This window comes from Dendrobates tinctorius, unplaced genomic scaffold (genome assembly GCF_039654945.1).
Source record: "Dendrobates tinctorius isolate UK_male_01 unplaced genomic scaffold, ASM3965494v1 ptg000093l, whole genome shotgun sequence".
Classification (NCBI taxonomy): Eukaryota; Metazoa; Chordata; class Amphibia; order Anura; family Dendrobatidae; genus Dendrobates; species Dendrobates tinctorius.
Window position 1 is genome coordinate 10,720,755 of NW_027361761.1, and position 24,533 is coordinate 10,745,287.

Genomic DNA, 24,533 nt, shown 5'->3' on the forward strand with positions numbered 1-24,533 from the left:
GACAGCATTTCAACTGCCAGAAGTTTGGCAATGCCAGCATTCAGAGACTGTGCTCAGGGATGGTTTGCCGAGTAAGGGCGCCTTTTATCCCATGCCTGTGCTACCGATGGCTGTGATGGATGGGAACGTGCTGCTATGGGTGTAATCTGACAGGGTCTCCGGACAACAGTGGCAGAGGTTCTTCCTTGGCGATCCTGTGAGGAAGCCGAACCAGCAGTGTGTGAGCTGGAGGAAGAGGGCCCAACACGAACTGAAGAGGTGGTAGGTGGTGCTGTACGTTGGCCTACGTCTTCAGGGTGTCTCTGCAACTCCAACTCGTGCTTGGTGCGCACATGTTTCCACATATTTGTGGTATTGAGGTTGCTGACATTTCTCCCTCTTTTGACTCTCTGATGACACAGCTTGCATTTGACAAAGCAAATGTCATCTGCAACTGTGTCAAAAAAGGACCACGCACTGCAACTCTTGTGAGCGCCCGGTTTGCCTTTGGAAGGAGGAATGCTCCTAACGGGTGCCGAAGTGGAGGGTACAGGCAACCAAGTCTTCCCCCTCCCTCTGCCTCCTGTTTTGGCCGGTAGGGGAATCTCTTCCTCCGAGCTGCTCCCACCACCTTCCTGTTGCTCACGCCATGATGGGTCAAGGACCTCATCATCTTCCCTCCCCTCTTCAAACAGCTGCTTCTCCGGGGTTGTCTCGCCAGCACCGTACGCACCAGAAAGTGGCAACTGAGTCTCGTCATCATCTGATGCGTACTGAGGTGTGCTGACCATAGGCACTGGCCCACTCGCCTCTTCAGATTCAGAGGGACAAAGAAGTTGCGCATCACTGCATACTCCCTCTTCTTCACATTCAGGAATGCTGCTTGGCTGGCCCCCTCTTTCCAAGCCAACAGATTCTGAGAACAGAAGTAGAGACTGTGATGGCTCCTGTCCATGTCTCTCTGACTGCCTGGGCACTTTGGCAGGTGGTGAAGAGACAGATGGTTGCTCTTCGGTGCTCTGACCCTGAGAGGATGCGGAAGTAATTGAAGTCGATGCGTTAGCTGCCATCCATCCGACAACGGCTTCAATTTGTTCCTCCCGCAGCAGTGGGGTACGTTGAGGTCCTACAAAGCTGCGCATAAAGGACTGTTGCCTGCTAAAACTGGGGGATGCTGATCCACTGGTGCCCGCAGCAGGCCCAGAATCCCCACGTCCTCTACCTGTAGAATCCCCACGTCCTCTCCCTGCAGAATCCCCACGTCCTCTCCCTGCTGAAACTCCACGCCCACGCCCACGCCCACGCGCCTTACTCCCTGCCTTCTTCATCTTGCAAGACTGCTTAAGATAGGCAAAAAAGTACAAAGGGGGGCCTTAGTGTGCTTATTCCTGAACAGCTGGTTACAGGTACAAGAAACACTAATTTTATGAAGTGTGTGTGTGTGTGGACTAGACTTTAATAGGAGCTGATGTGGCCTACACAAGTTCAAAATGTAGTGTTTGGTGAACTTTTTTTGTGGTTTCTTTGTTGGAAACAAACTCAAAGTATGTGAACAAAGAATTGAAACTGATAGTATCACCAACTTTTTGGAGCTATTACAATGCAGGCAGGTAACCTACAATGCAAAAGATGAGGCTCCAAAAAAATTGGGTAATACTAATCTGGCTGCGCCGGCAGGGCACAAGCCAGAAAAAAAGGCTCCTCTATCTACTCCTATATAGTGTTTGCAACCAACCAATGTTGATGGATACGGATGGATGCACACTAATAGGAGAAGAAAAAATGAGCTGCACTCAAAGACAAATATGTGTGAGGCAGTGACGCACATTGAGCGTCCTACAACCAGACGTAGCTGCAGGACACTCTACTCAGCGTGAGCTGCACTCACACACAGTCAGAGGCCTCTCAGACAGCCGTCAACAGTGCAGCTAAGTGGGCACTGGCACTGACAGGCTGCAGAAAGGCTCCGCTGTGTACTCCTTTATAGTGTTTGCAACCACCGTAGATGGAGACGGATGGATGCACACTAATAGAAGAAAAAATGAGCTGCACTCAAATAAAAATATGTGTGAGGCACTGACGCACGCTGAGCGTCCTACAGCCAGACGTAGCTGCAGGACACACTACTCAGCGTGAGCTGCACTCACACACAGTCAGAGACCTCTCAGACAGCCGTGAACAGTGCAGCAAAGTGGACACTAGCACTGAAAGGCTGCAGAAAGGCTCCGCTGTCTACTACTAGTGTTTGCAACCAACGTATATGGATACGGATGGAAGCACACTAGATTGAAATTATGTAAAAAATGCAGCTCAAAAAATAAAAGATGTATGAGGCAGCAGTGATCACACTGGGTGGCCTACAGCCTGACATGGCTGCAGGACCCACTCCACAGCGTGAGCTGCACTCACACAGCCCTTGCAGACAGCTGTGAACACTGCTGCTAGGGCAAAGAAGGCTACAGTGGTGGTTTATGTAGCCTGGGTAAAGCACTAGATGTTTGGTGGAATCGCTATTTCTAACTGTCCCTCACAGTCTTCTACAGCAGCCTGTCCCTAACTGAATTCACAGCAGAGTGACCAGAAATGGCGGCTGCGGTGGCTTTTATAGTGCATCATGACATCATTTCGGCAGCCAATCACAGCCATGCCAATAGTTAACATGCCTACATGCCTAACAGGATGTGCCCACACTTCGGAGGATTCCCATTGGCTTAATCAAAGCAAGCAGGCTCATAGCATGATGGGAACTTCCTATTCCGATTCCGATTCCGGAATCCGATATGACAAAAGTATCGGAATTAAGTATCGGAATTCCGATACCGCTAATATCGGCCGATACCTGATACTTGCGGTATCGGAATGCTCAACACTAATTATGGATCACCACTTTGTGGCTGATTTGCTGTGATTCCATCTACTTCTCAATAACATCACTCACAGGGGATGGGTGGAGATTTAGGTAGAAAAAATGTCACAAACGGACTTGTTACAGCGGTGGCTTCTATTACAGGACCATGCTGTTATCAGTGAGATCTGCACCACTCACTCACACGTTAGTAAAGGCTGATGACATGGTGGTAAGCCAGATGATTTACATTGGGAGTGATGGGGCTTGATTTTAGACACCAGGGGGAAAATGTTGTATTGTACATCAAAGGCAATGGGGCCAGACGTTAAACACCGGGGCAATATGCTGGATGTTATATGCAGGAGGTGAGACACTAATGTTTTACACTGGGAGTGAGGGGCCACATGTTATAAGTTGGGGGGGGACAATGGGGTCAACTGGGGGGTAATGGCATTAAATGAAAAACATGAATATAAAGGTGTGTCCCAATACTTTTGTCCATTTGTGTATATCATTCATTATATATTTTTCACAGGTTGTTGTTGTTTTTTTTTTCTTTTTCAATATGATGGATGATAAGATCAGTGAAGAGGAAATTTGTTAGAATTATCTATTATTATTTGTGTATTTTCTCAATGTTTAGTACCTTTATTTAGTACCTTTATTACCTTTATAACATTCATCTTTTCAGATTCCATATGTAAAGAAACCGAATTAAGGTCTAACGTCATGGTCCCCTGGAATACGGTTATTGATTCTTGGCAACGTGAATATGCAGACTGTAAAAATGGTAAAAATGGACTTGGGGCCTTATCTGATGCAGAGGTCGGCCATTCCATAAAGGTAAGTGGCCTCCTTTGGGACTTTTTGTGAGTGGAAAAATATCATGGCATGAATAAACAGTAATATATATATATATATATATATATATATATATATATCAGCACACCATGTTAGTTTTCAATAGAGTGCACATAGCCATATGGGCTATTTAAAAAGCACTTTATTGAAATATATATACACATACTATATTAATATATATTAGTAGAGTTGAGCGAAACGGGTCGAAAAAATTCAAAAGTCGCCGACATTTGGCAAAGTCGGGTTTCATGAAACGAAACCCGACCCTAGGATGAGGTCGGCCACGAGGTCGGCGACTTACGCGCCAAAGTCGCGTTTCAAAAGTTTGTTTTGCGCTCTTTTTCAGCCAATCAGGATCCACGGACACTGTGGGCAACGTGATGACATAGGCACGGGTCACCACCATCTTTCAGAAGGGCATGCAAGTGATTGGCTTGCTTTGGTGGGCGTCACAGGGGGTATAAAAGGGCGTGCACGCCAACCGCCATCTTACTTCTGCCGATCTCAGTATAGGGAGAGGTTGCTGCTGATTCTGTAGGTAGAGCGTTAGGCAGGGAAGAAGACCAAAAAACTGCTTCTGCTGCTAGCGATTTGGCCTGCACAACACACCAGTCACTGTGTGTGCAGTGCAAGGGGAGGCTATATAGTGGTGTATCAGTGGTGTTGGTTGTTGGGCTGCCTTTTAAGGCTTCCTGACAGGCTGGCATTGCTGTTTACCCACTGCTCCGCAAACTGCTTTTTTAAAAGCAATCCAATCTCCCTTATCCTCTAGTCACTTTGGTCACAGCTGTGCCATCGAGCCTGTCACATAGCGCTCAGATATCAGTGGGCCTCACACAATCCAAAAGTGTCCAGTGTCCAAAAGTGTGTGCAGAGATTCAAAATCTCACTTATCCTCTAGTCACTTAGGTCACAGCTGTGCCATCAAGCCTGTCACATAGCGCTCAGATATCAGTGGGCCTCACACAATCCAAAAGTGTCCAGTGTCCAAAAGTGTGTGCAGAGAGAGATTCAAAATCTCACTTATCCTCTAGTCACTTAGGTCACAGCTGTGCCATCGAGCCTGTCACATAGCGCTCAGATATTCATTGGGCCTCACACAATCCAAAAGTGTCCAGTGTCCAAAAGTGTGTGCAGAGATTCAAAATCTCACTTATCCTCTAGTCACTTAGGTCACAGCTGTGCCATCAAGCCTGTCACATAGCGCTCAGATATCAGTGGGCCTCACACAATCCAAAAGTGTCCAGTGTCCAAAAGTGTGTGCAGAGATTCAAAATCTCACATATCCTCTAGTCACTTAGGTCACAGCTGTGCCATCGAGCCTGTCACATAGCGCTCAGATATTCATTGGGCCTCACACAATCCAAAAGTGTCCAGTGTCCAAAAGTGTGTGCAGAGATTCAAAATCTCACTTATCCTCTAGTCACTTAAGTCACAGCTGTGCCATCAAGCCTGTCACATAGCGCTCAGATATCAGTGGGCCTCACACAATCCAAAAGTGTCCAGTGTCCAAAAGTGTGTGCAGAGATTCAAAATCTCACTTATCCTCTAGTCATTTAGGTCACAGCTGTGCCATCGAGCCTGTCACATAGCGCTCAGATATCAGTGGGCCTCACACAATCCAAAAGTGTCCAGTGTCCAAAAGTGTGTGCAGAGATTCAAAATCTCACTTATCCTCTAGTCACTTAGGTCACAGCTGTGCCATCGAGCCTGTCACATAGCGCTCAGATATCAGTGGGCCTCACACAATCCAAAAGTGTCCAGTGTCCAAAAGTGTGTGCAGAGATTCAAAATCTCACTTATCCTCTAGTCACTTAGGTCACAGCTGTGCCATCGAGCCTGTCACATAGCGCTCAGATATTCATTGGGCCTCACACAATCCAAAAGTGTCCAGTGTCCAAAAGTGTGTGCAGAGATTCAAAATCTCACTTATCCTCTAGTCACTTAGGTCACAGCTGTGCCATCGAGCCTGTCACATAGCGCTCAGATATTCATTGGGCCTCACACAATCCAAAAGTGTCCAGTGTCCAAAAGTGTGTGCAGAGATTCAAAATCTCACTTATCCTCTAGTCACTTAGGTCACAGCTGTGCCATCGAGCCTGTCACATAGCGCTCAGATATTCATTGGGCCTCACACAATCCAAAAGTGTCCAGTGTCCAAAAGTGTGTGCAGAGATTCAAAATCTCACTTATCCTCTAGTCACTTAGGTCACAGCTGTGCCATCAAGCCTGTCACATAGCGCTCAGATATCAGTGGGCCTCACACAATCCAAAAGTGTCCAGTGTCCAAAAGTGTGTGCAGAGATTCAAAATCTCACTTATCCTCTAGTCACTTAGGTCACAGCTGTGCCATCGAGCCTGTCACATAGCGCTCAGATATCAGTGGGCCTCACACAATCCAAAAGTGTCCAGTGTCTAAAAGTGTGTGCAGAGATTCAAAATCTCACTTATCCTCTAGTCACTTAGGTCACAGCTGTGCCATCGAGCCTGTCACATAGCGCTCAGATATTCATTGGGCCTCACACAATCCAAAAGTGTCCAGTGTCCAAAAGTGTGTGCAGAGATTCAAAATCTCACTTATCCTCTAGTCACTTAGGTCACAGCTGTGCCATCAAGCCTGTCACATAGCGCTGAGATATCAGTGGGCCTCACACAATCCAAAAGTGTCCAGTGTCCAAAAGTGTGTGCAGAGATTCAAAATCTCACTTATCCTCTAGTCACTTAGGTCACAACTGTGCCATCGAGCCTGTCACATAGCGCTCAGATATCAGTGGGCCTCACACAATCCAAAAGTGTCCAGTGTCCAAAAGTGTGTGCAGAAATTCAAAATCTCCCCTGTCCTATAGACACCTTGTACCTTGTTTTACATACTATATAGTTTGTTGGATTTTGTCTACATTTCTACCAAAAATGAGGAAGGCTGGTGGAAGAGGCCATGGAATTGGGCGGGGGTTGGCAGCTGGTAATGATGGTGTTGGTGGTGGATCTGATGGTAGTGGCAAGAGCAAAATAGGACCGAATGCAGGAGGTGTTGAGCCTGCATCATCGTCTGGCTACATAAGGCCTCGAACGCTTAGTTTTCTAGGAGTTTGCAAACCGCTTTTAAAGCCAGAGCATCAGGAAAAAGTTTTGTCTTACATAGCTGACTCAGCCTCCAGCTCTATCGCCTCCTCTTCTTCAGTTGTAAAAAGTAAAAGCACTGAGTCGTCATTGGAGGCTCATGTTCATGAACCACACCTTTCCTTGTGTCCTTCACCCCAACCAAGATTGAAGGATGACGCAGGCCATACTACTGATTACTCCATGGAGCTGTTTTCACATACCATGCCTGGATTATCAAGTGAAATGGTGAATTACCCAGGCCAAGATGAATCTGACATGGAGTGCACTGATGCACAGCCGCTGATGGATGATTCTGCTGGTACATTCACTCAGAGCACTACATTGTCCTCGCAGTGTACAGAGCCAGATTCTGACCCTGATGAGACTCAGGTACCCCTTCCCGCACACTATACCACCATACACGGTGACACAGAGGAAGGTGCACATGACATAGAAGAGGAGGTGATGGATGACCCAGTTGTTGACCCAGATTGGCATCCATTGGGGGAAGAGGGTGCTGCTTCCAATAGCTCAGATGAGGAGCATCCACAGCAGACATCGACATCGCAACAGCTGTTATCTGGCAGGCCCGGAGCACTCCAAAGACAGGTTCCAAACATCAAAAGAGTTGCTGGACAGCTTGTCCAGAGGGTCAAAAGATCACAGCGTGCTAGGCCGCAAAATGTCTGCCAAAGTAGGAAGAGTGCAGTGTGGCACTTTTTTGAACAAAATCCTCATGATCAGGCCAAGGTTATCTGTAAGAAGTGCGCAAAGACCTTTAGCCGAGGGAAAAATCTGAAAAATTTGAATACCAGTTGCATGCTTAGACATTTAACCAGCATGCACTTGCAAGCATGGACACAACACCAAACCTCAAGTGCCACATGTGCAACTGATCACAACGAAGGTAGTCAGCAACGCTACATTGTTTCCCCCACTGTAAGCCCACCGGTTAGCACAGCAGCAAATGTTGAGGTGTCGTTGCAAGGCCACAGCAGTCAGGGAATCCCACTGTTATATCAACGAAAGACTGATTCTAGGCCATCAGAAAGAACACCAACTCCATCACCATCATCAACCCTCTCTCAGTCCACCCTGTCCACCGCTACTTCCACCATATGCAGCTCTCAAGTCCAGCTCACCCTCCCAGACACTATGAGTAGGTCAAGAAAGTACTCAGTCTCTCATCCGCGTACACTGGGTTTGAACGCCCACATTGCCAAACTAATCTCGTTTGAGATGATGCCCTTTCGGTTGGTGGAAAGCACAGCTTTCCGCGAACTCATGGCCTATGCAGTACCACGCTATGACCTACCCAGTCGCCACTTCTTCTCTCGCAAAGCCATCCCAGCCCTCCACCATCATGTGAAAGACCGCATTGTCCATGCACTCAAGCAGTCAGTGAGCGGAAAGGTGCACCTCACAACTGATGCATGGTCCAGTCGGCATGGCCAGGGCCGTTACGTGTCCATCACTGCGCACTGGGTTAATGTGGTGGATGCAGGGTCCACAGGGGACAGCGGTGGTGGGACAGTGCTGCCTAGCCCACGGTATAGGAAACATTTGGCTGTAGGCGTTCCACCCTCCTCCTCCAGAAGCGAAAGCTCGTCCACAGAGCGCAGTCGTACGAGCACTCCATCTGCAGCTGCCACTGTTGCACATGATGTGTCCCCCTATCGAGCAGCTAGTGGAAAGCGTCAGCAGGCTGTGTTGCAGATGATTTGTTTGGGCGACAGACATACCGCCGAGGTGCTGGCCGAGTACTTGAAGCGACAAACTGAGTCATGGCTGGGCAGTGTACATCTTGAGGCAGGCAAGGTAGTTAGTGATAACTGCCGTAATTTTGTGGCAGCCATAGCCCTTTCAAAACTCAGCCACATACCTTGCTTGGCTCACACCTTGAACCTGGTGGTGCAGTGCTTCCTCAAAAATTATCCGGAGTTAACAGCCCTGCTCCAGAAGATGCGAAGACTGTGCGCGCACATCCGCTGGTCGCCTGTACACTCCGTTCGTATGCAGAAGCTGCAGCGATTGCTCCACCTTCCCAACCATCGCCTCATTATCGACATTGCAACAAGGTGGAACTCCACCCTGCACATGGTGGAGCGGCTGTGCGAGCAGAGGCAGGCCATAATGCATTTGTGGGAGGATACACGGCCAGGCACTTTGAGAGCAGACATGGAGTTGACAGGTGTGCAGTGGTCGAAGCTGAAAGACCTCTGTAAAGTCCTTCAGTGTTTTGAGGAATGCACACGGCTGGTAAGCGCAGACGACGCCATCCTAAGCATGAGCATCCCACTTATGCGTCTGCTCATGCAAACTTTGACGCACCTTAAGGAGCAGGCGTCTGCAGCCAATGTTGATGAGGAGGAAGAGGAGGAGGGAATCCTTGATGACATTCAGCCATTGTCTGCTCAGGGACCTCTCCTGGACGAGGTGGAGGAAGAAGAGGAGGAGGAGGATGATGATGGGGATGATTACTTAGGGGAGGAGGATGCATCTCGTGGGGCAAGTGAAAATGTTGGCGTGGCAAGGTCTGGTACAGGGTTTGTGCGTGACTGGAGGGATGTGGATTTGCCAGAAAGTGCTCCTCCAACCAGCACTCGCAGTGCATCATTGACACCGGGAACATTGGCCCACATGTCAGATTATGCCTTGCGGATCCTAAAAAGGGACCCCCGCATTGCCAAAATGATGAACGATGACGACTACTGGTTGGCCAGCATCCTGGATCCACGCTATAAAGGCAAATTACAAAACAATCATGCCACAGGAGAACCTTGACCTAATATTGGCTAATAAACAAGCAACTCTGGTAAATCGGTTGCTTGAGGCATTCCCAGCACACAGCAGCGGTGATGGTTCTCAAACGAGCCGTACGGGCCGGGGGCAGCTTGGCAGAGGTGTTCGTGGTGCACACAGCAGAAGTGGCGTTGGAGACAGGGGTTTCATGACAATGTTGTGGACTGATTTTTCAAATACCGCTCACACAACTGGTAATACTGCATCGATGGAAAGTGACAGGAGACAGCAGTTGTCAACCATGGTTACAAACTACTTTTCCTCCCATATCGATGTTCTCCCACACAGGTCATTTCCCTTTGACTATTGGGCCGCTAAACTGGACACCTGGCCTGAATTGGCACAATATGCCTTACAGGAGCTCGCTTGCCCAGCTGCAAGTGTGCTATCGGAAAGAGTCTTCAGTGCAGCTGGATCAATCCTGACAGAAAAAAGGACCCGTCTGTCAACCCAAAATGTGGATGATCTAACCTTCATTAAAATGAACCATGCATGGGTTTCCAAGGATTTTGTCCCACCTTCCCCTGATAACACATAGGGGGACAGAAAAATGGCTTGCTTTGGTCCACCTCTTCCTGGGACTTGACCTATTTCGCCTTTTGCATCAGCTGAATGTCCAACATCAACATATGCCACTTTCTAAAACTCCCTAACTGTGCTGCCTCTCCCCCCATGGCCGGGGTCACCACCTAGCGCACGACACCGTGAGAGTGCCGTTACCCTGGACAGGTGGGTAGGCCAACTCTTGGGCGCGGGCACTGGCACAGGGTCCCTCATAGTGCAATCAAGTGTCTCTGATGGTGGTGGTGCACACCAGCCGTCAGACACACCGCTGTACTATGAGGGGCCCAGTGCCAGTACCGACGCCCACGAGTGGGCCCCCCTTGCTTGGGCAGGGCCCCAGAATTTGCAATCTTTACCTCTCCCTGCTCCTCCGCTGTGTAATCTGGGCCGTCAAATCCATAATGTGCCTGACACCGTCTGAGCCTGCCTCCTGAGACATATATTTTGAATGTGTACGCTATCCATACATGTTATCCGGGGATACGGTACCCTTTCTAACCTTTGTGCAATCACGTGCAATCCATACTGGGCCTAACACCGTCTGAGCCTGCCTCCTGAGACATATATTTTGAATGTGTACGCTATCCATACATGTTATCCGGGGATACGGTACCCTTTCTAACCTTTGTGCAATCACGTGCAATCCATACTGGGCCTAACACCGTCTGAGCCTGCCTCCTGAGACATATATTTTCAATGTGTACGCTATCCATACATGTTATCCGGGGATACGGTACCCTTTCTAACCTTTGTGCAATCACGTGCAATCCATACTGGGCCTAACACCGTCTGAGCCTGCCTCCTGAGACATATATTTTGAATGTGTACGCTATCCATACATGTTATCAGGGGATACGGTACCCTTTCTAACCTTTGTGCAATCACGTGCAATCCATACTGGGCCTAACACCGTCTGAGCCTGCCTCCTGAGACATATATTTTGAATGTGTACGCTATCCATACATGTTATCCGGGGATACGGTACCCTTTCTAACCTTTGTGCAAGCACGTGCAATCCATACTGGGCCTAACACCGTCTGAGCCTGCCTCCTGAGACATATATTTTAAATGTGTACGCTATCCATACATGTTATCCAGGGATACGGTACCCTTTCTAACCTTTGTGCAATCACGTGCAATCCATACTGGGCCTAACACCGTCTGAGCCTGCCTCCTGAGACATATATTTTGAATGTGTACGCTATCCATACATGTTATCTGGGGATACGGTACCCTTTCTAACCTTTGTGCAATCACGTGCAATCCATACTGGGCCTAACACCGTCTGAGCCTGCCTCCTGAGACATATATTTTGAATGTGTACGCTATCCATACATGTTATCCGGGGATACGGTACCCTTTCTAACCTTTGTGCAATCACGTGCAAACCATACTGGGCCTAACACCGTCTGAGCCTGCCTCCTGAGACATATATTTTTTGAATGTGTACGCTATCCATACATGTTATCCAGGGATACGGTACCCTTTCTAACCTTTGTGCAATCACGTGCAATCCATACTGGGCCTAACACCGTCTGAGCCTGCCTCCTGAGACATATATTTTGAATGTGTACGCTATCCATACATGTTATCTGGGGATACGGTACCCTTTCTAACCTTTGTGCAATCACGTGCAATCCATACTGGGCCTAACACCGTCTGAGCCTGCCTCCTGAGACATATATTTTGAATGTGTACGCTATCCATACATGTTATCCGGGGATACGGTACCCTTTCTAATCTTTGTGCAATCACGTGTAATCCATACTGGGCGTGAGAACGGCTGGCGAGCTGTTAAGCAAGCTACAGCACCTGTGGTTTGCACACGTAAGTTTTTCATTTTTTCAGGAATGACGGTTAGGCCTAATTCCGGAACTGCAGTTGACCTGCACTTACTGGGAAATCATTGTTCGCGGGTAATAATTGTAATCAGTGATCCCCATCACTAACGTTGTTCAGCGGGTTATCTGCACCTGTAAGCGACAAACGCTGGCCTTTTCAGTGTAGCGCACATGCAGCCACGGACATGTAAGGGCATGACACACCAGTTATTGGCCAATCTCATGTTCCAGAGCCTCACGTGTCCCTCTAGTAAGCCGGACTCGGACCGCGGGGCATGACGGAGTCTCGTTCGTTAACGGAATTAAGCTTGCAATGTGTGCATCTGTTCTGTAGCTGGCATGGTTGAGGTTTCCCAGGTGGAGTCGAATTTAACCATAGGCTCCACTCCTGGTGGTGCCCTTCTGGACATTCCTTTAAGGTTCAGCTTTGCAACCATACTGCCCACGTAAAACAAACACTTTGCCTTCATGAACGCTGTTTGGAGGGTCATGACTCGTGGGAATAACGCCGCCCAAACAGTTAACCTGCTAGAGAGATCGTTCGTTGCTCCCAAGCATGACATCACACTCCCTAGGAAGAAGGTAATGCCACTGTGGCGACCGTACTCCTGGGGGGCGACACAAGTGCACTGATGCCCAGCCACTGCTCGATGAATCTGCTGGTACATTGACCCAGACCACTACATTCCCCTCGCACGCTACACGGCCTGAATCTGACCCTGATGAAACTCAGGTTACCCTTCCCATATACAGTTCCATCTTACACGGTGACAAAGAGGAAGCTGCAGATGAAAGTGCAGGTTCGGCCCACCCGCCATCAGACACACCACCGTACTACCAGGGGCCCTGTGCCAGTGCCGTCGCCAACGAGTGCGCCCCCCCTGCTTGCTCAGGATCACAGCACTTGCAAGGTTGAAATACTGTGCAGTGAGATGGAAGATGGGGACGACGAGGAGTCCAGACTAGTACAGGGATTCCCTAGCGAGGAGACTTATTTGATTGTTTTCAATGTTGGGACAGCAATTTTTGGGGAGCACTATACTCTGGAGAATGATAGATGGGGCCCACCATACACTGGAACATTCCAAAGGTGGACATCAGACACTGGAGCAGCATTTACAGGGCCCATTATACACTAGAGCATTAGAAATGGGGCCCATTATGTTTGGAGCATTATTTGGGCCCATAAGACAGTGGAGCTTCATCCATGGGGACCAACATATACTGTAGCATTATGTGGAGCTCATCATATACTGTTTCAAACATTATATGGGACCAATGATTCTGTATGGAGAAATAGATGGGCCTTGTCATGAGATGTAAAAAGTGAAGTATTTTTCATTGTACTATACCGCTATTTCTCTGCCGTATCGGAGCATGATGAGTTGTGGTATGTGTTAAAGGGGCGCTCTTTCGCCCAGGGCACATGAAAACCTGCAGCCAGCCCTCCCCCCCCACAGCTTTAGCCAAATAACCCCCATTTTTCAGTGCGTAACTTGTATTATGAAGTTAATTAAGGTTGACAAGCTTAAGTAAGAAGAATTGATGCTTTTGGCATTCAAATGGGCACTGTAGGTGTGTTTCCTGTCCTCCTCTCACTGCCGACTTTTATTCCCCATTGACTTACATTGGGTTTCGTGTTTCGGGACGACCCCGACTTTTCCCTATAATTGGACGATCTTGCTCGACCCGACTTTTGGAAAAGTCGGGTTTCACGAAACGAAACTCGACCCTAAAAAACCAAAAGTCGCTCAACTCTATATATTAGTGTTTGGCTCTTTCAGGAAGTGTCCTACCTAAGCGAGTCCTAGAGAGGGTGTGATAGAGATGGCTTATGTCTAGTGTTAAAATGAAAACCAAGTATAAAGCAAAGAGCCCCGAAAAAATACATTTTATTAATTTATTAAAAAGTATCAAAATTCCAAAATATACCCAAGAAATTACTTTTTCTGAAAAAGGAGTAATGGGGGGATCTAGTAGTAATGATCAAGTCACTTAAGTCAATGGGATACAAAAAATAAAGCGTAATATATATATTAAATAAATAACTTGAATCTGACAAAAGTGGTAATACCGTATAAATTTGTGTATAAGCCGAGTTTTTCAACACCTTTTCTTTTGCTGAAAAAGACCCCCCTCAGCTTATACACGAGTCATGGTCCCACTTACCTGTTCTCCGATGCAGTGCGGTGGTCCCTGTGTCTCTTGATCGTCTGTGTGCTCTCTTGCAACCTCAGTAAGTATTCCGGTGGCTGCTGACAGGGCCGGCTGTCGGCATTGGCACCGAGACAAGTGCCGGGGTCCTGAGCAGGCAGGGAAACCGGCGCGCTATGGGGGCCAGGTGCCTGTGCCACCCCTAGCTCAGGCCCCCAGCACTTGTGAATATTCACCGGTCCCTGTTCCACCGCTGCGCTGTGTCTTCCATGTCCTCTGACTGTGACATTCAGGTGAGAGGGAACGATGACGTGATCAGTGTGCACCCTCCGCCTGACCAGTCACTGCAGAGAGCCGGCGATGCTGAGGAGCAGAGGGTAGTGATGAGAGGTGAGTATGTCATTTTTTTTTGCAGCAGCATTATACAGTATATGGGCATCTTCTGGGGCCCATCATGAACTTTATGGAGCATTATGTGGGGCATATTTTGTATGGAGCATCTTTTGGGGCCCATAATAAACTTTATGGAGCATTATATGGGGCATAGTGTATGACTCAGGACTAGTCTGGGAGAAGGAAAACCCTCCTGACTAGTCCTACTAGTATTTGCAAAAGTTCAGGATTAGAGATGGGAAGACCCCTGGATGCTTGCGTTCGGCTGAACAGTTAAAAAAAAAACATTTGGGTACCAGAACCCTACTCTTGAATGGGGAGGCAGCACATCTAGTTTTTGCCACACTGTAATGTGCGTTCTCTAAGGCTGCATTCCCAGTCAGGCCTCTGAACTAAGGTGACCTCAGTGAGATTACCACAAGCAGAGTGACAAAAAGTCTCAGAGTGCTGTGGTGAGTTTACCTGGAGAAATGTCATATTTCTCCCGGAGCACTCTCTGAGCTCAGTTATGCACCATTTTTCTCACCGTGCTAGTAGTGACCTCACTGAACCCATACAGTACAAACCCGTACAGTAATACGGATTTCCTGGTGAAGTACAAGTTCAGAGTCCAAGCCCAAGCCCAAACAGTAGGTGTTCGTAACGGACCCGGAACTTTATTGCTCGGGTTTACCCATCTCTATACAGGATAAAAGTTAATTCTTCAAACACTGCAGCGTCAGTATAGCAAACAAAACACCTTCTCCAATTAAATAAATCTGCACCAATAATGCTATACTAGCAAATGGTGGCAGTCAGGGGACCTGAGTGGTTTCTCTTTAAGTAGCATTCCACAAATGATAAATTAACTTGTCTAAAAAAAACAGTATCTTCATTATTTGCAATGCTGCTTTTAATCCAATGCTAAATAAATTCATGCCATTTTTGTATGTTTCAGGTGTCAGTCCCTATCTATCACATGGGATGTTCATTAGCCAGGTGTCCAAAAGACAAATTCAATTATCTTTATGTGTGTCACGTTTGTGCAGGGTAAGTATTTATTGTGGAATGGTTTCTACATCACAGGCACCTGGATTAGGTTCATACTTCTACTGTAATTAGGTGAAGGACAGAGGTTTCCAATTTAAAGGAAGAAAGTTGCAAATTGTCTCTTTAGACAATTTGCATATTTCCCAGAGCAGCTTTGTGGCTTTAAGTCTCCTCATCTCGGCATGCTTAACGCTTAACATGTCACTCTCCACAAGGCGAAATGATACTTCGTGGATCCAAGGATGAAAGTTAACAGTTGTAGCTAGGTTTCCCTTTACCCCAAGCAATGAATCAGTTCACTATCCTAACCCTGTATCTAAATAATCCTGGTCAAGGCAGCCTAGCTTGTCATTGGTATCTCTCCTGGCACCCAGCATCTGAAGTAAATGCCACAACAACATCCTCACCTAAAGTGGTGGTCTGCCACCTAAAATGTCCTTCCTAAATATCAATCTTTACATCCTAACCACTTTTGTAATAAGCTTTATTATAAAATGCTCTTCACTTCTCCTTATATTTCACCAAATAAATCAAGGACTAATGTGTCCATATACAGATATATACAAAAGAAGGAATATGTAATGGCAAAGCAGGAGAATAATTTTCAAAGAGACATCATGACATATAAGATATAACCCCACATGTAATGTGCATATGACATACATAAACCAAGAGTCCATATTACTTGTCTGGAATAAGTACACTATTCACTCTGCCTATTTCCCCTATTAAAGATATCAGCAGTGGATATCAGGGTCCTAGAAGGATGAACCCTATGTTAGGACATCCTTGTGCTCAGTGTCCCATGTGCAGTGAGTGCAGTGCAGCGGAAACCTCCAATCTCCATCAGAGATCAGTCTCTCTGCAGATTATCCAGGAGGATGAGGAAGCTGGGGCTGCACTCACTCTCCACAGAGTCCATCACCCATCCTGGCATAGTACGTCTTCAGGGTGAACATTGCAGTTACTTACAATAGTTTCTTGCATGGCCGCCCAATGGAGATGTCATAAATCCTGGGTGATGGAAGCTTTTGGAGAGGTGAGTGTAGCCTCAGCACTATGCTTCTGTCTCCGCAATCCAGAGGTGAAGCTAGGGTTTTGGTTCAGGAGGGGTGAAACTTCTGAGTGGGCACGTAACCAAGTAACTTTGATTACAACTGGGTGACGCACCCTAATAGTGAAGGAAAACCTCAGCAGATGACCGCGCTGTTGCTGAAAATGATCTCTATACAAAGACCAACATATCCATGTGTATGGATATGGTCAGTGGTAGATACCCGTCCTACGGAACGTATGAGATTACAGTACAGCTACAGATAATGACTTACAGCTGACGTTCTTTCTGATGGAATAGTTCACTTTTCACGTCTTTTCTATGTGGCCCACACCGACATAACAACTTCTTCCAGCCAGGACTCGGCTGCAGAGATTACAACAAAGACACATTTCACGTCTCATATTTTTGGCACTGTCCCCATCTATTCCCAACCAGCACAAACCCCTCATCCTGCTGATACCCCAATGCTGAGCCGCTGCTGCTGTATGTGGCCCTATTACTGTACCTACTGTGTGGTTCTCTGTGCCCTCTAAATTCCAAAGCAACCCTGTAGAATATAGTAAAGTCCTGTGCAAGTGCCCTAGAAAACAGTGCCCACATTTCGCTCCCTAGAATGTAATAATGCCCTCTGTGTGCCCCTTTGATAGTCACAATAACCTGAGTTCCCCTATAACAATAAGTGCCCGCTTTACATTTATTAATGTCCCGAGTCTCCCCCTGTACAGCTCCTCTATACACTGTATGATGCTCTCTTATACACAGTATAATGCCCCCTCACTGTATAGTATCACCCACACAGTATACTGACCTGTTAGTAGCCCTCAAACTGTTTGATGGCTCCAACACTGTATGATAGCCCCGTCACTGTAATCTCCACACTTTATAGTGCACCAGATAGTTCTCAATATAGTATAATGTACCCCCATAGGCCTTCATATAGTATAAAGAACCCTCATAGGCACCCACTGTAAAATATAAAGCACACACATAGGTAGACTCTATAGTATAATGTACCCTCCATAGGCAGTGTCAGGGTCCTGTCAGCACCGGCGTGCAGCTTCCGCTGAGCAGGGACTCACCCGCACTGTAGGGGGCCCGGGGTCAGTTACAGCCGGAAAGTACTGACAAACAGGACCTGGGGACCCTGAAGTTTAGCAAGCAGAGCAGGACCTACGGTCATGTGACTGCAAGGGGCGGGGCTTAGCGTCCTGCTTCCAGAGATCAGCAGGACACTATACAGAAATACTCAGAGTCAGGCAAAATGGAGGTCCTACACAGAGATAGCAGTAAAGTACCAGGGATGAGACAGAACGGATAGTCGGGGACAGGCAGTGGTAAAAGCCAAACAGACATAGAAGGTACCAAGCAGAATCCCACAAGCAATATTGTTAGCTCCGCACAAGGCAAGGCGGAATTCCCTGGAGTGGACCCTCTGGACCGTGGCACCGAGGGGCCCGGACGAGCAACCAGGTGTGGCCGACCCCTATACAGGGACCGTTAGGCGCAGGTCCAGGGGTTCGAGTGCCATGGTAGCCGGGACCAAGAGGGGCGGCTCGGAATGGATCACTGAGCTGCAGACGGGAAGAAGAACTGCGTAAGGACGGCTGGAATAGACACCGGTGGACTAAACTAGAACAGGACAGCAGGTTGAAACCCGGGTAGGCAAGGCTTGAGACAGACAGCAGGTACGAACTCAGGAAGGCAGGACTGGAGCAGGTACGGAGACAGGACTGGAACAGGTAGGGACACAGGACTGGAGCAGGTATGGACACAGGACTGGAGCAGGTACGGACACCGGTAACAGGACTGGAGCAGGTACGGACACAGATAACAGGACTGGAGCAGGTACGGAGGCTGGAAGGCAGGACTGGAACAGGTACGGAGACAGGTAGCAGGACTGGAGCAGGTACGGAGACAGGACTGGAGCAGGTACGGACACAGGACTGGAGCAGGTACGGACACAGGACTGGAGCTGGTACGGAGACAGGACTGGAGCAGGTACGGACACAGGAAGCAGAGCTGGAAGGAAACACACAGATTAAGGCAAGGAGCCTGATGCCAGGCAAGAGCACAGAGCCTAAAGCGCTGCGAGAGAACAACAACGGTCAGGCGCCTCCATTAAGGGAGGGCGGCCTGATATAGTTGCCGCTGTGCCCCCATTGGTCTGGCGGCGCTATCGGGGCAGGGCACCACCGGAGACCAGATCAGATCAGATGTGGAGAGCCGGCCGTGGCCTACAGCGCATGCGCGAGGCCTGCGGTGACGTCACCAGCCGCGGGCCGCACAGAGAGGGACGCCGACGCCGGGGCTGGAGGGAGCGCGGCTGCCGAGTGAGGTGAGTATGGCCGCGCGCTGGGACGCCTCGCGGGGAGTGTGACTGTGGGGGGGCCGTGACAGCAAGGCCAGGGGCTGTGACAGTACCCTCCCCCTTAAGCCGCCCCCTGCTGCGGCTGACAAAAAATTTCCTGAGAATGTGGGGGGCGTTGATGTTCTCCCGGGGCTCCCAGGATCTCTCCTCAGGACCAAAACCCTCCCAGTCAACAAGGAAAAAGGTCCTCCTTCTAACTCTCCTCATGTCGAGAATATCCCTTACCTCGAAAGTGTCATCCGAACCCATCGGCTGAGGGGCTGGAGCAGGCGAAGGATGGAACTGATTCAGGACCACAGGTTTCAGGAGAGAGACGTGGAAGGTGTTCGGGATACGGAGCGAAGCGGGCAACCTCAACTTGTAGGCGACTTCATTGACTCGTTCCAGGATCTCAAAAGGGCCTATGTACCGGGGACCCAGCTTGTAAGAGGCTAGTTTTAGTTGGATGTACTTGGATGAAAGCCAGACCTTATCCCCAATGTGAAACGGTGGAGGGTCCAGCCTTCTCTTGTCTGCGTGGTTCTTCATTCGCTCGCTGGCCCTTGTGAGGGCTGAGTTGGTCTCGGACCAGATTTCAGAGAATTCCTGGAACAGGGAGTTGGCTGCCGGTACTTCGGAGGTTGGGGTGACAGGAAGAGGTATGTTAGGATGTTTGCCAAATACCACAAAAAAGGGAGATTTAGTAGACGATTCGCCGGCATGATTGTTATAGGCAAACTCCGCCCAATGAAGCAGATCAACCCAGTTATCCTGATGGGCGTTGGAGAAATGCCGAAGGTATGCAGTCAGCGTCTGGTTAGTTCGTTCCACTTGCCCATTGGTCTGCGGATGATAAGCAGATGAAAAATCCAAGGATATATCCAGAAGTTTGCAAAGCGCTCTCCAAAATTTAGCCGTAAACTGTACTCCATGATCAGAGACAATTCGTTGAGGTAGGCCGTGTAGTCTGAAAACCTGATGGACGAAGACCTTGGCTAAACCAGGTGCGGAAGGAAGGCCGCTTAACGGAATGAAATGCGCCATCTTAGAAAAGCGGTCCACGACCACAAGAATCACCGTATAGCCAGACGAGTGGGGCAGATCCGTGATAAAGTCCATGGCGATAATTTCCCAAGGTGACTTCGGCATCGGCAAGGGAAGCAGCAAATGGAGGACGACGAGGTGTCTTATTCCTAGCACAGGAGGAACAGGAGGCGACGAAGTCTGCCACATCTTGCCGAAGAGTGGGCCACCAGTAATACCGCGTTATGAGAGCCAGGGTCTTCCCAATTCCGGCATGACCAGCAACTTTAGTAGAATGCCCCCACAGGAGAACTCTCCTCTTGACGTTCTCTGGCACGAGAGTCTTGCCCGGAGGTGGAGAAAGCAGAGTCAACGGGGCCACTGTGATTATCCTCGTAGGCTCGATAACATGGGAAGGTTCCTCCCCAGACTCAGTTGGTTGAAAGACTCTGGATAGGGCATCGGCTTTAGTGTTCCTGTCTCCAGGGCGGAAGTGCAGCTCGAAATCAAAGCGAGCAAAAAACAGGGACCATCTAACCTGTCGAGTATTGAGTCTCTGGGCGGACTGGAGGTAGGCTAGATTTTTGTGGTCCGAGTAAACAACAAATGGATGGACTGCTCCTTCCAGAAGGTGATGCCACTCCTCCAATGCCAATTTGATGGCCAAAAGCTCGCAGTCGCCAATCGAGTAGTTACACTCAGCAGGGGAGAAGGCTCTGGAGAAGAATCCACAGGGGGTGGGCGGCCCGAACTGGTCCTCTGGGATAAGACAGCCCCGGCGCCAGTTGAGGAAGCATCCACCTCCAGCACGAAAGGTTTGCTGCTCTCAGGACGGATCAACATGGGAGCCGTGGAAAAAGCCTGTTTTAGCGACTGGAAGGCCTCTTCGGCTTCGGGTGTCCAAGAGTTAGCAGAGATCCCCTTACGGGTAAGGGCAGAGATCGGCTTGGAGAGTGAGGAAAAATGCGGAATGAATTGCCAATAGTAGTTGGCGAACCCCAGAAAACGTTGGATGGCTCTTAAGCCAATGGGGCGAGGCCACTTGAGAATGGCGGACAGTTTCTCGGGATCCATCTCCAGCCCGGCATCGAAGACGATGTAGCCCAGAAATGGCAGTGAAGTCTGCTCGAACAGGCACTTCTCCATCTTGGCATACAAACGATTCTCCCGAAGACGGCGAAGAACAATGCGGACAGTCCTCCTGTGGGATGGAAGATCTGAGGAGAAGACCAGGATGTCATCCAGGTATACTACGACACAGGAGTACAGGAGATCCCGAAAGATTTCATTGACGAACTCCTGGAACACTGCCGGGGCATTGCACAGACCGAATGGCATCACTAAGTACTCATAATGACCGTCACGGGTGTTAAAGGCGGTCTTCCATTCATCGCCGGCACGGATGTGGATGAGGTTGTACGCCCCCCTGAGGTCCAATTTGGAGAAGATGCGTGCCCCTCTGAGACAGTCAAACAACTCCGGGATAAGAGGGAGTGGGTACCGGTTTTTGATAGTGATGTTCCATCCTCTATAATCGATGCATGGGCGCAGTGAACCGTCCTTTTTAACAAAGAAGAACCCAGCGCCTGCGGGAGACGAAGACTTCCGAATGAAACCCTTGGCGAGGTTCTCCGTGACGTATTCAGACATGGTTGCGGATTCTGCAGGGGACAGCGGATAGATCCTGCCCCTGGGAGGAGTAGAACCTGGGATTAGCTCGATCGGGCAGTCGAAGGGCCGATGTGGTGGAAGAACCTCCGACTCCTTCTTGTTGAAAACGTCTGCATAAGCCCACTAGGCTGAGGGGAGCTCAGAGAGCTCCTGAGGTGGGCGGGCGGGAACAACCGGATGAATGGGGTTCAGACAGCGACCATGACACGGATCTCCCCAGCGCAAGACCTCCCCGGTAGACCAGTTGAGTACCGGCTGGTGTGTCTGTAACCACAGGAGGCCAAGTAGAATGGCATGAGACAAGTCGGGCAACACGTAGAAGGCCACTCTTTCTCAGTGGAGAGCGCCGACTTGCAAGACAACCTCCTCTGTGACCGCGGTGATGGATTCCTGTAGCGGTCTGCCATCAACAGAAGCGATAATCCGGGGGTTCTTCAGGGTGACCACGGGGATACGATACTTGTCCACTACTTCACGCCAGATGAAATTGCCTGCTGAGCCCGAATCCACATAGGCCACCTCGGACCCACGCCTCTCCCCTGAAAGTAGAAGAACAGAAAGTGTGAGGGCCTGAGAGGAATCATAATCACCTAGGAAGGCCTCTCTTACCTGGCCTAGGTGGAAGGGTTTCCCAGTCTCTCAGGACAAGAACGGGTGAAGTGGGATGCTCCCCCACAATAAAGACAAAGACCCTGCTCCCGTCTCTCCCTCTGACGTCTCTCAGCCATCCGGACCCAATCTACCTGCATGGGCTCGGGAGGCAGAGTATGTACAGGACCAGGCAAGCGTGGACTTAAGGACCGACTAGTGGTCGGGGCAGGCCTAATGGGCCTCCTGTCCCTCGCCGATTCTCGGGCACGCTCCTGGAACCGGAGGTCTACTCGAGTGGCCAGGGAGATGAGGTCCTCGAGGGTGATGGGAGTATCATGCCCTGCCAACTCATCCTTAATTCTGCCCGACAACCCACGCCAAAAGGCCCGACCAATGCCGCATTATTCCAACCCAATTCGGAGGACATGGTGCGGAACCGAATGGCGTATTGACCAACTGTCAGGGCGCCCTGGTGGAGGTTGAAAAGTGATTCAGTGAGTGAGGCTCATCGAACACCTTACGAAAGGTGTCCAGGAGAACCAGAATGTTAGAGACCATGGGATCGTCCCTCTCCCAGAGCGGATTTAGCCAGGATAAGGCCTCTCCCTCCAGATGGGACATGATAAAGGCCACCTTGGCCCTATCGGAGGGATACTGGTGAGGCTAAAGCTCAAAATGCAAGCCACACTGGTTTAGGAACCCTCTACACTGTTTGGGGACCCCACTGTACTGGGGTGGTTTGGCAAGGCGAGGAGAGGGAAACGGAGCGGGACTGGGGATGGCGGCCGAGGCTGCGGCGGCGGACTGGAGATCTCCCAGACGGTTGTCTACCGAGGCCATATAAGACAAAATATGGGACTGAGCGTCCCGCTGCTGGCTCAACTCCTGCTGGAGGCCGGCCAGCTGAGCGGCATTCCCTAGATCGGCAGCCTGAAGAGCGGACAGGCGGGACTCCATGGACTTCATGACCGACATGATGCGCCCCTGGTTCTCCCGTAAAAAGAGGAACTCCTTTTGACCGCGAGCTGAAACACCGGCGGGATCCATGGCCTGACCGTACTGTTAGCTCCGCACAAGGCAAGGTGGAATTCCCTGGAGTGGACCCTCTGGACAGTGGCACCGAGGGGTCCCGGACGAGCAACCAGGTGTGGCCGACCTCTATACAGGGACCGTTAGGCGCAGGTCCAGGGGTTTGAGTGCCACGGTAGCCGGGACCAAGAGGGGCGGCTCGGAATGGATCACTGAGCTGCAGACGGGAAGAAGAACTGCGTAAGGACGGCTGGATAGACACCGGTGGACTAAACTAGAACAGGACAGCAGGTTGAAACCCGGGTTGGCAAGGCTTGAGACAGACAGCAGGTACGGACTCGGGAAGGCAGGTCTGGAGCAGGTACGGAGACAGGACTGGAACAGGCAGGGACACAGGACTGGAGCAGGTACGGACACAGGACTGGAGCAGGTATGGATACTGGTAACAGGACTGGAGCAGGTACGGACACAGATAACAGGACTGGAGCAGGTACGGAGGCTGGAAGGCAGGACTGGAACAGGTACGGAGACAGGTAGCAGGAATGGAGCAGGTACGGAGACAGGACTGGAGCAGGTACGGACACAGGACTGGAGCAGGTACGGACACAGGAAGCAGAGCTGGAAGGAAACACACAGATTAAGGCAAGGAGCCTGATGCCAGGCGAGAGCACAGAGCCTAAAGCGCTGCGAGAGAACAACAACGGTCAGGCGCCTCCACTAAGGGAGGGCGGCCTGATATAGCTGCCGCTGTGCCCCCATTGGTCCGGCGGCGCTATCGGGGCAGGGCACCGCCGGAGACCAGATCAGATCAGATGTGGAGAGTCGGCCGCGGCCTACGGCGCATGCGCGAGGCCTGCGGTGACGTCACCAGCCGCGGGCCGGACAGAGAGGGACGCCGACGCCGGGGCTGGAGGGAGAGCGGCTGCCGAGCGAGGTGATTATGGCCGCGCACGCTGGGACGCCTGGCGGAGAGCGTGACTGGGGGCCCGGGGGCCGTGACAGCAAGGCCAGAGGCCGTGAAAAGTATCCAGAGAACAGACCGAGTGTACACAGAGTATCAGATAAACAAGAACACAGCACAAACACACTCAGGGGTCACCACACAATGCCAAGGGCGAAAGTATAACTGACGGGGATGGGAGTGTCCTGAGGCTATAAGAAGCTTTCCCAGAACCAGGGAGAGGCCACAATCATAAGCCCCAGGTGTGCAGGTAAGCCTGCACTGGGATCACAACCTTTAAC

At 49.9% G+C, this 24,533-nt stretch overlaps 1 protein-coding gene across 1 annotated transcript in view; it reads left to right on the forward strand.

Moving 5' to 3' along the window:
• The window catches only part of LOC141098647 (cysteine-rich venom protein TRI1-like), a 105,306-nt gene that overhangs the window by 76,568 nt on the left and 4,205 nt on the right, over positions 1–24,533 (forward strand). The window contains exons 7-8 of the mRNA XM_073586619.1: positions 3,519–3,670; positions 15,482–15,573. Coding sequence (XP_073442720.1) covers positions 3,519–3,670; positions 15,482–15,573 — 244 coding nt within the window. The remainder of the gene's footprint in view (positions 1–3,518; positions 3,671–15,481; positions 15,574–24,533) is intronic.